Source organism: Onthophagus taurus, chromosome 5 (genome assembly GCF_036711975.1).
Source record: "Onthophagus taurus isolate NC chromosome 5, IU_Otau_3.0, whole genome shotgun sequence".
Taxonomy (NCBI): domain Eukaryota; kingdom Metazoa; phylum Arthropoda; class Insecta; order Coleoptera; family Scarabaeidae; genus Onthophagus; species Onthophagus taurus.
The window spans coordinates 3,920,908-3,935,834 of record NC_091970.1 but is presented as its reverse complement, the minus strand read 5'-3'; the positions used below and the strand labels follow the sequence as shown (position 1 = coordinate 3,935,834).

Below are 14,927 nucleotides of genomic sequence, written 5' to 3'. Positions count from 1 at the left end.
TTTATCTTAATTTAAACTAAGATTAATGGATGCCGCCACTTAACATTTATGTTAACATGCCGACAAAGCAAATTTATCTAACCTCATAATTTAATTTATTAAAAAAACTAAAATATTTGAATTATTTAAATTAATTAATTTATGTTGTAGGTATTATTAAAGAAGAAGATAAAGAAGCAAACGATGAAAAACAACGTGTTGTTATTTCTCAAGAGGAAACTGAAGATGCCGTCGCGGCATTATTGGGAGAAAGTTTCCGAAGTGGTGGTGAATTTGATGATTACACGGAACAACCAATTAGTCCGATTAATCCACCAACGATACCAGACGAAGATAATCAAGATGATGAAGAAATGAGACAGGCGGTGCAAAGTTTGCACACCACTGAGTTAGATATTAAACCAGAAACGCCTCAAAGCGAAAACGATTTGCAAATAGACACCGATACCGAAGACCAAGAAGATTCAGTTCCTTTAAGGTTCGATCAATTACCGAAAACGCCAGAGGGTGTCGATTTATCGCATCCACCGAAAACGCCGGATATACCGAGTTATTATAAAAGTGAGGAACCGAAAATTGGAAATAAAATTGCTAACATTGGAAGTCCACCTTCTTTGACGCCAATTAAAAATATTAACGCAATAAAACCGAATTTGGAACAACCAACCATAAAGAGCACGCAAAATTTGGAGTTATCTAAGAAAATTGTTGGAGCTTCTTTACCGTTACTCCCCGAACAAAGAACCGTAATCAACAAAAACTGGGATAATCAAGAAAAGAAAGATGACAAAATAAAGCCGGAATTGACCACCCAAATCCCACCAATCACTTCAAACTCAATCAAAGCAATCTCCCCGGTCACCTTAGCCTCAATGCCCCTTTTAAAAGTGACCGAATCAGTTGTAACCCCATCAGAAATCCCAAAACAATACGAAAAACCCCCTTCGGAATCATCATTAGTAATCCAAACGAACGTAGCAACACCTCCCCCTCCAATAAAACTTTCACCAAGCGGTCCTCATATAAGTTATTCTCAAAAACAAGATTTTACAAAGATACGATTACCAGTGGCACATGGGCAAGTACAAAAACCGGTTCAAATTTCAACGTTGGTTTTGCCAAAAGCGCAGTTGGTTCAACCACGATTAGGTTTTCCACCTACGAGGCATATTGGATTTATTCAATCGTCTCCAAAAATGCTTTTCCAAAGGCCGCCCATTTTCCCATCTTATCGAGTATCCTTGGAGAGTGATGTTAAGAAGTCTGAGGGGTTGTATCAAGTTAATTATCAAGATAATCAGAAGATACAATCGAGTGGGATACAATCAAGTGGAACACCAGGAATTCAACAACCACCAAGTATTCAATCATCACCAAGCGTTCAATCATCTCAAAGTCTTCAAATATCTGGGGGACATAATCAATCACCACCTCGAAGTGTGCCGTTACCTCCGAGTGGTGTTCAATCATCATTTGGTGGTCTTCAACAATCAATAATTATGTCATCAAAACCACCTCCACCAATACCATCGATTCCTGATAGATTGGAAGTAAATATTTCAAAACCGTATCTGCCCGTTATTCAAGAAACCCCGAAAATAATGACTCCGATGACTCCCCCTCACGTGCAAGAAATGAGATCACCCACGATTATCCAACAAGCCCCACCAAAAGAGAATCAACAAGAAAATCGCACAGAAAAAGAAGCATCCCGAACCACATCAACACCAAGTCCAGTTATCGTAGTTAATAAAGAAAAAGAAATAATTAAAGTTGATGTAAAAGATGTTGAGAAGGGAGTTAATGAAGTTCAAAAAGAGGTTAATACAGAAATTAAAGAATTAAAAGAAGAATTTACCCCGTTGGCGATTGAGAAAGTTACTGAGGAGCTTAATATGACTTTGGAGAAGGAGAAGATCGAGGAGGAGAAGCTTGAAAAAGAAGAAATTAAAGAGAATGATTTGGTTAAGGAGGAGAAACATGATGGCGAGGTTAAAAATGATGGGAAAGAATGTGATGTTGAATTAAATAAAGCTGAATTAAAACAAGTTGAAACAAATCGAGTTGAATTAAAAGAAGTTGAATTAAAACAAGTTGAAACAACTCCAGTTGATTTAAAACAAGTTGAATTAAAGCAAATTGAATTAAAACAAGTTGAATTAAAACAAGTTGAATTAAATCAAATTCAATTAAATGACCAAATTAAATCCGATCAAATTCAAATGAATGAAAATGAAGTTGAAGCCGAACCAGAGAAACCTCGAAATCATCACCAAGAAATCGAATCATTATCGGTAATCAAAGAAATTGAAAAGATTGAAGATGAGAAAGACGTAAAAGACACTGATAGTGTTGTTTCTGATATAAGCAAGGAAAGATTGAGTGCTGAAATCCTCTCGAAGGATGATCCGATGGATTCGAAAGAAGACAGCGATTATTGGTCTGCGAAAGAGGTTAACATAGATTCGGTAATTAAGAAAGTTGATGCTTTATGCTCAGCGGATGAGCTTTCAGATCGAAGTAGCGAGATCGGTAAAGATGATTGGTTCGATGAGAAAAAAGTTGTGAGTGCATCCCCGGAAAAAGTTGAAGTTGCAATCGAATCATCCCCCACAGCTTCCGATCCTTCCGATTTCATCGAAGATACAAACCTGTTAAGCGAAAATCTCGAGGAGAAAGAAATTGTTGTGCGAGGGGGTGGCCGAGGACGTGGTGGGAGAAGTCGAGGTGCTCGAAAAGCCCGAGGAGGCATCGATAGAGGTGTAGGGATGCAAACGAGGCGGGGTAAAGGCGTCGTTAAAGATGTTGCAACCCCAACGAAACGCGGAGGGAGAGGCGGGCGCCCAAAGAATGAGAGGAAAGTTACTAAATCAGAATCGGAAGCTACAAACGATATTTATGAGTTTAAAGATGATAGTGATGACTCTAAAGATAGACCGAGACTAATATTAACAATAAAACCAATAATCCCCAGTGCGAATGGAAATAACCAACAACCAACAGCCATCGTAAAAGAAGTCAGCGTTAAACCGGTTGTTAAAGTTGAAAATAAAGAGGAATTCGCCCCTCCTGTTAGTAACACGAGAAAATCGAAACGATTGCAAGAAAAAGATGTTTTTAAGAACACCGTTGATGATACGATTGAGGATGTTGTTAAAAATAGCCCGCATGTTATCACAAGATCCGCAATGAATTTGAGTACGAGGAGATCCGGAAGGGGGCAGGTTAAGGTTGTCCCGGAAGTTGTAACTCCAATTAAAAAGACGCGAGTTGGGAAATATAAAAGGAGGGGATCTGAAACTACGGATGATTCATCCGAGGAAAAAGCACCTATTAAAATTAATGCGGATAAGGAGGAGATTCAAAGTCAAAATCAAAATGTAAAGGTTGAGGTTAAATCGCAACAACGACCACAAAGTCAGTTAACTCAATTAAATCAACAACCTCAACAAATACAACAAAATGTTCAAACACAAGCAGTTTCGGTTGAAATTGAGAAGCCTAAAGAGAAACCGATTGAAGGGTTAAAAGCTACGGTTCTTCGAAGAATCAAAGGGGATATGAATCAAGAACCAATGACACTTATTGATCCGGTAACTGGGTTATTAACGCCGATGAGAGAATGCGAGGAAAATAAATACATCCCAGTAACTGGAAATAACCAAACAAATCAACTAAAATTAGATCAAAAAGTTTTGAATCAATCAACTTTGAATCACCAACCAATAAATCAACAACACCCGGTTGTAACGCCTTCCGTTGTTATAAAACAAAAACCTCAAAGTTTAAAAGCGCACGTTTTATCATTTCAATCTTCAAACAACAACATTGTGGTTACCCAACCGGTTCAACCCCAAAAACCTTCCGTGGTGACCCCATGTTCCACGACGAATTTTACGCCGAGATCAAGTCCGCTTCCGGTGACTCAAAATTTGAACATAAACGTGACGGCGATGCCCCCCGCGAGTTACGTTTCGGCTCATTTGTCGCCGAGACCGTCTCCGAAACCACCACAGTTATCGCCGAATCAAATTATCCTTCAAAAACCGTTAGTGCAAAAATCGCCAATATTGAACCCAATCATCCAAACAATCGGGACGCAACAAATTCAAAATCACGTTCAAGCCAATTTAATTAAGCAGAAGCAAAAAGCGCCGATTATTAAAACGAGCCAAATTCCAACGTCGAATAATCAAAATATTCTTAAATCGGCTCAATCAATTAATAAACAACACGGTGGGGTTCATCCTCAAAGTGGAGTACACCCTCAAAGTGGGGTTCATCCTCAAAGTGGAGTACACCCTCAAAGTGGAATTCATTCTCAAAGTGGAGTTCATCCTCAAAGTGGAGTTCATCCTCAAAGTGGGATTCATCAAAGTGGGGTTCTCCCTCAAAGTGGTGTAATGCCATCAACCTACAACACCATACCAAATCGGGTGGTTCAATCTGCAACATCTAAAGATGGAGTTAAACTTGAAGTATCATGCGCGACGGTTCCTAAAGTGACGACAACGACGGTTCCAACTGGAGGTCCACAAAGACACGTTCTACCAACAGGGATGCCTGTTCCCGGATACGAAGCGAGTTTGGTGAGTAAAGCGAAAAAGACAACGGTGATTCTCTCGTTTGTGAGAATCGGGTTGTTGTAATAACCGCTTCTTTAGTTCTTACTAACGGTGTGCTTTTACTAACACGCAGCAGCATGGGGAACGGAACGTCGTAGCCGCGGCGGTGGCGTTTAATCACGGGCGTAGTCCACCGCCCGCACATCAAAATTCGCCGTCACCACAACAGGTGATAAAATCAGTCTTTTTTTATTAGTTCCGTTTAAATTAATAAAATAATCGAAAAAATAATTATTTAAATGACAAGATGAAAAAAAAAAACATTTTTTTTTAATAGCGCCATCTATTAGTAGAAGTACTAACTTTAATTTTAATAACGATACTTACAATTATTTCTTTCTATAACTATGATTCCAATACAACTATTTCATTCAATATAAATTAAAATATCTACTATTTACCAATAATTTTAATAACTATCTCCGTAAATATAGCAACGTAATATAATAGATTTTTTGACAACTTTGACATTTCCCACTTGTTATGCTGTGAAGTTAATCATGAACCCAATTATGTTTAAATAATCATCATTCATCGTTTTTAATTAAACGATAATTAAATACTACACCATTTTATTGCGTTTTATCGATATTATTATAATTTTTTTTTTATATCCGGAATTCACTTCATTATAATAAAGAGAATTGTTTGCGTATTAAAAATTAATTAAGTTTTAGCTTTTTGCTAATAGATGGCGCTTTATTAATAAAATATTGTTTTTATTAATAATTATTTCATTATTAATTAAAAAAAACATTTTTAATCTTTTTATTAAATAATTATTTCGAAATTACTCAATTAAATAAATAATGTTTTAAATTAATAACATTGAATTCGTAATTATTAAATTTTATGTTGTGAAGTTGGCAATTTTATGTCAAAAATGAACATCAAACGTCGTTAACCTCAAAAAAATTATTAAAGTATTTTAAATTATTAATAAATTTATAATATTGTATTTTCAGGGTGAAGGAATAGCGGCTCATTTCCCGCCAGGTCCGATTCAATTGCGAGCAGCTCATGAATTGCATTATTTACATCCATCCCACGTTATGTATCAACAATTACTTCGTCATCAATACATACCAAGGTATTATTACAATTATATCATTAAATTAAACATGTTAAAAATATTTTTTTTTATTAATTTTAGGTCCCCTATGGTTAACGTGGATAAACGAGACATCGACGGGCAAGAAGGTGAAGAAGCTCCGGTGACTTCCCCGCCTTTAGAATTGCGACGCCCCGGCTCGGTGGGATTAGCCGTGGGATTAAACAGAACGAGTGCTGTCCCACATAGTTTACAATCACCACATGATCGAACAACAGGTAAATTAATCAATTAATTTGATCAAATGTGAGATTATGTGTTTAAAATTTTAGATTCGCCCCAAATTTATGGAATGCACACCGCTAGGATGCAACATTACAATCGAATATACGATCATGAGCCACCTCCGGCACATCGTGCAGTCCCCCACGGTTCCGTAAACACCTTTGCAAACGATCGAGGTTACGTAGAGCGGCCTTTAAGCACGGAGAGGCCTCCGATGGTGGGGATGGTGCGGCCTGATCGTCCTTTAAGTAATGATCGGCCATATAGTAGCGAACCTTTAATGGCTCACTCAGTGAATCATATCGGAGGATTAGATCGCCCGCTTGCGATGCATTTACAAGAAAGGGCGGGTGTTGTGAATAATCATGATTTAAGCACGGCCGGAATCGTTTCAGGGATGAATGTAGCCGTTTTGGAAGGGATTGCGAGGACTCCGAGTACTGGGACTCCTAGTTCGGGGGTTGTTGGAGTTGAACATAGGGAATCTCACGATAATTTGTTCCAATTATTAAAGGTGAATTATTTAATTAATTGATTAATTAATAAAGTAATCATTTTGATTTAAAATTTAGATGTTGCAGCATTATCCGTGTATGTGGCAAGGTTTGTTAGCGTTGAAGAATGATCAAGCAGCTGTTCAAATGTATTATGTGTCGGGGAATGATGATGTGGCGAAGATGAGTTTGCCGAAAAATGTCGATGGGTCAACTCCTCCGTTGAGGATTTTCCAGCGAATGAGGTTAGAACCGCCTCAAGTTGAGGGAGTTACAAGGAAGATGCAGGTTTGTTTCATTTGATTTAAAAAAATTATTTGTGTAAACGATTATTTTTTTAGAATTTAAATTCGATTTAAAAATCAATGATTAAAAATTTTTTTGTACTGGTTTTATTATAAAATATATCCGCTGTACATGTTTCGACCTTATAAGGTCATCTTTAGAAGCACTACAATTAATGATGACAATAAGAATTGTTATAAAATTATAAATAAAGTTAACTTGTCATTATAAATAAGGTTGACGTTCAAAAACCAACAAATTGTTAATGTAGTAAATAAAAAGTTATTGCAAGTCTTAAGTTTAAAATTATAAGTAAAATACGGCGTTACATGAAAAGTTATAAAATAAAATGGTTGAAAATGCGAGAAAACCTAGAATAACAAATAACTAATGCGCATGTGTTAAAATTTGAAAAATCCATTGTTTAAGTGCGAAAACCAGTCTTTTTTATTTTCAACAATGGAAAGAAAAGAAAACAAAAATAAATAATATATAGGTCGGAAAATGTGTTCGGAAAATTAAATATTTTCTGTAAGTGTTAAAAGTATTGAATAAACAGATAGAAGAAGTATATAAATTATTATACAGGGGCTGCTCCGTTACTAATGGGACACAAAGCAAAAAGTTGCTGTTAATATAAAAAGTGTGATTTATTTATTTTTTAATTTTATTAGTTTCATAAGAAAATTTAATTACTTATTTGTTTAACCAAAACATAAAGTGCAATACAATTTAACATTACACCAAAACCTCGATATAACGGATTAATACGGGGAAAGCAGTGTCCTTTATAGCTCAATAAAAATACATATACAGTAATCTAGCGCTGAGTAGCAAATAAAACTAGACTAATACTGGCACTAGAACTAACATTCAAATTTATATACGAGAATTTAATTTGTTATAATTTTGATGTTTTTTATAATGACAGGAAAAATGACAGAAAAGTCAAATTTGTTTTTAATTTTTTTTAGATATTTTGATTATTAGGACGTTTGATATTGAAAACGTCATTAGATAATATAAGAACTTCATGTCAGAAAATATATTGGTTAAATATCTTTGATTTTATTAGGTTGATAGATAATGTGTTTAAATATAAAACTAGAACTAACACTAGACCTAGAACTAGAAAGTTTCGAGTTTAGCCGTCGTCTTCAGAAACCCGAAACTTTCTAGTTCTAGGTCTAGTGTTAGTTCTATCGTTAGTTCAATAAAAATATACAACAATTAATTAATTTTCCTAAAAAAAAAGATGACGTTTCATAAAATTGACATTTAATTTGACAAATTGTTATGAAGTTGGTTACGGTTGGTAACATTGAATTTGTGTCACATTAGCTTTATTCAAAAATTTATTTAAAAAAATAAATTTTTAAATGTTTAATCATTGATTTTTAAATTCTTAAAACTACTAGTAACATGGATTTTGTAAACAATATTGATCAAATTCATTTTTTAGGCTGAGAAGGAACATTGTATGCTTCTTGCTTTGCCATGTGGGCAAACGAGTGAGGATGTAATCGAACAAACTAACTTACTTAGAGCTGGTCTTATAAAATATTTAACTGAGAAACAAGCAGCGGGGATTATTAACGTTGCTGCTCCAGGAACTAAGCAACCCGTAAGATTAATTTATTAATTTTGAATTAATTTAAATTAATTTTTTTTTCTTTTTTAGCCTGCTTATGTAGTACATATTTTCCCATCTTGCGACTTTGTAAACGACAATCTAAGAAGGGTGGCGCCCGATCTGTTGGAGAGGGTGTCATCGATAGCGCACCTTTTAATAATAATAACGACGGTGTGATAATAAACAATTATTGAGACAACATTAAAAAAAAATTTAGCTCCTAACTTGTACCTATTAAAAACCTAACTTTATCTACACACACACAAAAAAAAAAGATTATGAGAAAACCACTGACTTCTAAAAAATTATTAAATAAGATTTTTTTTTCGTTGATGATAAGATTTGGGAGATTTGGAGAAGATTAAAAATGTGATTGACGAAGAATTTTTGATTGTTTTCGTAAATTTTTGTTTGGATAGACTCGAAATATGCGATAAAAATGTATAAATAAAAAGCGAATAAGAATGGAAGTTTTGAAATGGAAGAAAGCGGGGGAAAAGAGATGATAAAAATATTTAAATTTCACTGTGATTTCTTGACAAAAGTAGTTAATATAAAACTATTATGAAAAATATTTTAAAAAAAAGGTATATTAAGGAAAAAAAATAAAACTTACTACCTATATAAGAGATCTCATGAAAAAACACTTAGTTGTAATATTTCTTTTTTTTTTTTGTTTCTTTTAAGAATCTTTATTTTCTTATTTCTTTATTTAATCGAAAGAATAAAAATTGCTTTTTAAAAAAAAAATATTTAAAACAAACTCCATTTTCCGAGTTTGTTTTAGATAGTACAAGAATCCGTTTTTATTTTTATTTTTATCAGCGACTTTTCGCCGCGTCTCTTAAATTAAAAGAAACTTTAAATAAAGTAGTTTAAGCTAATTTTTTTTTAATTTATGATAATTTTTAATTTAATAGAGTAATTTTTTCGTACCCTTTATACTAATATAATGGGTATTAAAAGAGGTTTAAGTTAAAACGAGACGCGGCGAAAAATTGATGGATACAAACGTTTTTGTTACCTTTAATAGTTGGCAAGAAAAAAAATGGCTAATATAATCGTATATAATATATAAATATGTAGCATATTAAGAATGAGATGAAAAAAGGGAGATAAAATAGTTATTTTTTTTTTCAAATGTGAATAAAATAGGTTTAGTTCTTTTTTTTCTCTCATTAAAAAAAAATATCTTCATTTACCTTTAGTTTTTCCTCACAAATTCCCGATAACCCTTCTTTTTATTATTTTTTATTTTATAGTTCGTTTTTATTAAGGACTTGTGTACAGTGTATTTAGCGACTAAGAATATAAGATTTAGAACGTTAAAAGTAAAAAAAAGATAATATAGGGAAATTGTGATGTCTATATATTTACTGTAAATTTTGTACATACAAAAAAATAATGTGTATTGTGAGTAAACATTATAACTATTACATCATTATTTTTCGTTTATTTTCACCCCAAAATTAATTTATGTTGAATTTCAGCATAAAATATTACTGTTTTATATTTTTGTTGAACTAACACTAGACCTATAACATTGATTATGCATAATCAATGTAAGTATCAAAGTATACTTATATACTTTATATGTATAATCAATGACCTAGAACCATTCGGGTTTAGCCGTCTTTAGAGACGTGCGGCTAAACCCGAATGATTCTAGTTCTAGGTATAGTTTTAGTTCTAGTTTTACACTTGCAGTGTCCACTTTAAATTTTAAAGTCTAAAAGGGGCAAACTGTGATGCAAAAAAAGTAGTTTTTCTCACAGTTTTCCCCTTTTACAAGTTTTAAAAGTTTGCACAATGGGGTCATACACGATTTTTTTTTTATTATATTTTCTGAAAGTTTATATAAAAATATAGTTACCGTTATTTTTTTTTTATATTTTCGAACAAAATCATTGTTAAAAAAATTATTGAAAATTTATATACCCATTTGCGCTTTTAAAATTCCCGCGTTGATGACGTACGATTCTCACTTTTGCGTCCCCTGCTCCCCGCTCAAATGCGAGAAAGAGATGAACGTCATTTAGGTTGTATTGAAAAGAGATAGAGTGTTTGTAGGTTATGTTTATTATGTTTTGTTCATGGATGTAATAGAGACACTGTATTACATCCATGGTTTTATTTTGACACTGTCACACCGCAAGCGCTATCTAACGGACAATTTAACTTGTTTTAGGCAGTGCGGTTCCTACGTCACAGAAAAGCCGCGAAATTATTTCGTTTGAATATTTGCTATTTTTCACTTCAAATTACGCAAAATATAAAATTGATCAAAATATTTCTTTTACTTTGTGTTCATGCATATACTTGCATATATCGTTTGACATAAAAATTTTCTCTAAATTTAATAAGTGTGTATGACCCCATTACAGCTTGTGTCATGATCACATATCGAAAATTAGAAATTTGGTAGAAAAAACCATTTTATTCGAAAATAACAACAAAAAAAAAATTAAGATTAAATAAAACCACAAAAAATTACTAAAACTAATATTATTACTTAAATATTAAGTAGAGATTAATTTATTTGTCAACGAGATCTCTACAAAAAAGCAAGGCATCATTAATTCTTCTCTACATCGTTTAATAATCATCTAAATTAAGAAAATTTCTTCATCAATGTGATACATTATGTACATATGGCACAACCTAAAAAACATACTGGTCATCTATGTACATCAAAAAAGGGTTAATTTAATTTAATTCTTTATATAAATAAATATAATATTAATTAAAAACGGACGGTAAAAACGAAAAATTAACTTAAAAAAAATAATTATTAAAATAGGGGGTGAATAATCGCAATCAAAATCACAGCTTTGTGATAATCAAAAAGGCAATTTATTTCTTTTCCTTCTTTTTTGTAACTTTTTTCTTCTCCTTTTTCTCCTCCACCTTTATACTTTCTTTATCATCAACTTCTTTCTTAACATCACCACCACCTTCAACAACATCCATCGGCGTTTCTTCAACAACCAAAGTTCCACTTCGCGCAACACCCGAAACTTCCAATGAACCCCCAGGAACATCTTTTTCAACTTCAATCTCTTCACATTTATTTTTATCATCATCTTTTATTTCTTCTTTTACATCTTCCTTATTATTTTCATTCGTTCCTTCTTTAATTTCTTCTTTACTTTCCTCTTTTACTTCATCTTTTATTTCCTCTTTCACTTCATCTTTTATTTCTTTCATTTCATTATCGTTTTGAATTTGATTAGGTTCCTCCTCCACGACATTCTCCTTCGTTAAATTAGCATTCGCTTTAGCTTCCAAGATTCCGATACATCCTTCAATACATTTAATCGCCTCTTTACGAGCTTGCCTTATATTATCTTTGCCCTCGGTTTCAATGTTATCCAATTTAATCAAATTACGAGTTAACATCTCATCCAAATAAAGGTACTCTTTATCTTTTGGTTTTCCGTTAAACCTTTCAACACGATTCATCAACTCGGAAACATCCTTTTGTATGTTTTGAATTTGATCTAATTGAGTTAAAGGCTTTTTCTTTTCTTCTTGAGATTCACAACATTCTTCTTCTTGTTGTTGTTGTGGTTGTTCTTGTTCGTGTTGTTTTTGTTGTTGATAATTCTCTTTTTGTTTTTGTTGATAACCTCGCTGTTGTTGTTTAAATAATTCATCTTGATTCACTTGGGGTTCACCTTTGTTTAAAAATTGAGTAAATTGGTTCGGATTTCTCCCAAAAATCCGTTCCGGTTGAGGTTGTTGCTGTTGGTTAGTTGTAAAGTTAGGATTTTTTGGTAAAACGGGTTCATCTCTTCCCTCGACATGAATCGGGATAACTCGTTCCATCGGTTTTTCCGGCTGGGACGACCTCCCCCCCATTTGTTCACCACCTCCGGGAGTTTGTAACCCTTGAACGGGGATGTTAATACTAGAAACAAATCTTGGGCGATTCTCTGGTGGGGCAGACATTGATCTTTGCCCTCTTTGATCATCAACCGGCTCCTGGTTTTTCCCCAAATCAACCGTATTACTTTGTTGGATATTTTTTTTAACACCACCTTCCTCTTTTTCGCTCAATTTCTCCTCCTCAACGGGATTTTTTTGCTCCTCTCTCTCTGTTGGCAAAAAATCTTCTTCCCGGTAAAATGGACCCTCCTCGAACTCCCGAGCACCAAAAGGAAACCCAAAATCTTCGAAACGCGACCGAAACGGGCGCTCAAATCGGCGATTCTCCGGCGGGGGTTGAGTCCGCTCGTCGGAGCCCCTTCTACGGCGTCCTTGACTCGGAAACCGATCGAAATTTAAATGTTGCGCAAATTCCGGGTGACGCTGTGCGATATCGTCAAGTTGGGAACGAAAATTTCTATCACCAAAATCGTCTTCGAACGGAAAACCACTCTAAAAATAAAAAAAAATAGTTTAGAATAAAAAAAAACATTTTAATTTAAATCGTCCAAAAATTATTGTTTGACATTTATAGGTTATGTATCAACATCAAATTAAACGTCATTTGGGTTGCATTCACTAATTTGTTATATTTTTTTTAATTAATTTTATTTATTTCTTATCCACTTAATTCGTCGTTTAATTAATCGAAATTAATAAATAATAATTTTTTTATTAATAAATTTAATTTTTCCTTTTTAGGTTACATTTCGTGCCTTTCATCCTTTATTTTCGTTTTCGTCTTAATCGTTCAATTCAAGTAGGTCGATTATTAACATATAAGGAAAAAACCTTGAGAACTCAATTCATCACAAAAAAAATTCTTTTCCAACTTACATCTGGATTTAATCGACCCTGATTTTCCAGCAAAATGTTCGGGTTATCCACACAAGGCGTTGACATTTTCTTTACTTCAGACTAATTTATTAATACAAAATTATTTATTTATTTGTTTAATAAAAATAACTTATTAACTTAACCTCAATTTTATAACTGACATTTCAGACCGAAATTCGTCACATTTATAGAATAAGAAAAAATTAGGGGGGGATCTCGCACGCTCATTGGCCCATTTTTAACCCCACCCCTTTTTTTCTTTCTACGAGAATCTTCTAGTTCAATTCTATTCCATTCTATTCTAGAAAATCCGCGAAAAATTGCTATTTAGAAAGTAAAATCGCCCAAATTTCATTTTTATTAATAATAATGAGTCATAATTGAACTAATTTACTTATCAGAACGTTAAAAATAGTAAAAATCTGATTCATAAACAAAGAATTACCTCGATGCATTCGCACCAACCTAAATTGGTGATGTTTCATAACATGACTAATTTTTTTATATAAATAATTGAGATAAATACAGGAAATTATTTGAAATTGCTTCTTTTTTAACCTATTTTTATTGTTATGCTACGTAACAACGCGCATTAGATCATTTTTAAAAATAAAAAAATTGACATGGTAAATTTTTAGCTCTATGTTAATGGTTTATGTAAATTTATTCGATTAAATGATGATTTTGAACTACAAGATGCAAATAACACAAAAAAGCAAGTAATTTTAGGGAAATACTCACACCAACGTTAATTCAACTGCAAGTGTGGCTTAATTTGTGTTGGGACTTTCCTGCAGAAGAAAAACGGTCACGATCAAAAAAGAATCGAGTTTAAACGCTTAAAAAGGCTAAAAATTATTAAAAATAACTCGTTTAATAAACAATCGTGAAGTTGAATTAAAAACTTTGACACGTAGAATTGCCAATGTTAAATCAAAAAAAAAACTGAGATTAATTTTTAGGTTACCGATGACCCAGAAACGTCAAAAATAAGTAAATAAACCTTGTAAATGTTTATTATTAATATTAAAAATGATATATTACGATGAGAAATTAAAAAAAAAATAATTAATAATAATAATACGAAAAGTTAAAATTTTTAGAATTTATAAAAAAGCGAAAATATTTTATGTTTTCTAAATATTTTGGCACAAGTCCAAAAAGTGTTACTTTAAAAACGAAATCGCCTTTTCGAACCCAACTTTTATAAAACCAACACTTACGCGTTTAATTATCTTAATGTAAAATTAAATATAAATCAAAAAATTGGGTTAGAATTATTACAAAAATCATTAAATAAAAATAAATAAATAACTAAAATACACCAATTTTTTATTGTTACTAAAACGTATCAAAAATAATTTGTTAATTTAATTAAATGTTAAAAAAAGTTTTTATATAAATAAATTAATTTTGAGGTTAGGTTTAGATTACTTACAAATGGCGAATTTGGATATGACATATTTTTGGTAAGAAAAAGATCCAATTGTATCTCTCCTCCAACTTTTCTTTTTTTATAAGGTCAATTTCCGCTAAATCGAGCGAAATTATCAGAACCACTGCAACATTCGCGATAACTTACGAACGCGTATTTTAGAACACGTAAGGTTCGCTTTTCTGTACGTCTCGGTTTATAGAATCATCTGGAATATTATCCACCGAAGGAGAAACCACAACGACTAACTTCACAGCGATTTCATTTCTCTTTTGCATACTATCCATCTCGCTCATTTCTATTTTAAATAAAACTCGATTTATTAAATTAATTTAATTTGAAATAAAATTAATTA

At 32.6% G+C, this 14,927-nt stretch overlaps 2 protein-coding genes across 11 annotated transcripts in view; one reads left to right on the top strand and one right to left on the bottom strand.

Moving 5' to 3' along the window:
* The window catches only part of LOC111426798 (split ends), a 38,657-nt gene extending 28,840 nt beyond the window's left edge, over positions 1-9,817 (top strand). For 6 of the 8 annotated variants that reach the window (XM_071195850.1, XM_023061529.2, XM_023061527.2 and 3 more), the window contains 8 exons: positions 151-4,589; positions 4,699-4,794; positions 5,591-5,715; positions 5,779-5,954; positions 6,009-6,475; positions 6,534-6,743; positions 8,203-8,364; positions 8,422-9,817. In XM_071195850.1, coding sequence (XP_071051951.1) covers positions 151-4,589; positions 4,699-4,794; positions 5,591-5,715; positions 5,779-5,954; positions 6,009-6,475; positions 6,534-6,743; positions 8,203-8,364; positions 8,422-8,550 — 5,804 coding nt within the window. In that variant the 3' untranslated portion in view covers positions 8,551-9,817. The remainder of the gene's footprint in view (positions 1-150; positions 4,590-4,698; positions 4,795-5,590; positions 5,716-5,778; positions 5,955-6,008; positions 6,476-6,533; positions 6,744-8,202; positions 8,365-8,421) is intronic. The other 2 variants (XM_023061528.2, XM_023061530.2) reach the window with 2 other exon arrangements.
* Positions 9,818-10,434: 617 nt separating this feature from the next.
* Positions 10,435-14,827, bottom strand: LOC111426800 (BAG domain-containing protein starvin). Of its 3 annotated transcripts, XM_071195867.1 has the most exons (3): positions 13,281-13,409; positions 13,138-13,218; positions 10,435-12,753 (listed from the first exon to the last, which is right to left on the bottom strand). In XM_071195867.1, the coding sequence occupies exons 2-3, from the start codon at positions 13,201-13,203 to the stop codon at positions 11,227-11,229; spliced, it is 1,593 nt and encodes a 530-aa protein (XP_071051968.1). In that variant the 5' UTR covers positions 13,204-13,218; positions 13,281-13,409; the 3' UTR covers positions 10,435-11,226. The 3 variants fall into 3 exon arrangements, with proteins under 3 accessions (XP_071051968.1, XP_022917301.2, XP_022917300.2); XM_023061533.2 differs by lacking the exons at positions 13,138-13,218; positions 13,281-13,409 and adding an exon at positions 14,576-14,827; XM_023061532.2 differs by lacking the exon at positions 13,281-13,409 and having other exon boundaries at positions 13,138-13,274.
* Between the last annotated feature and the right edge of the window lie 100 nt (positions 14,828-14,927).

Excerpts from the sequence above, each read along its gene's own strand:
- LOC111426800 (XM_071195867.1), bottom strand. The coding sequence starts at position 13,203 with ATGTCAACGCCTTGTGTGGATAACCCGAACATTTTGCTGGAAAATCAG. Across the intron at positions 12,754-13,137 it reads AGGGTCGATTAAATCCAGAT|AGTGGTTTTCCGTTCGAAGA; the intron begins GTAAGTTGGAAA and ends TTTTATTTTTAG.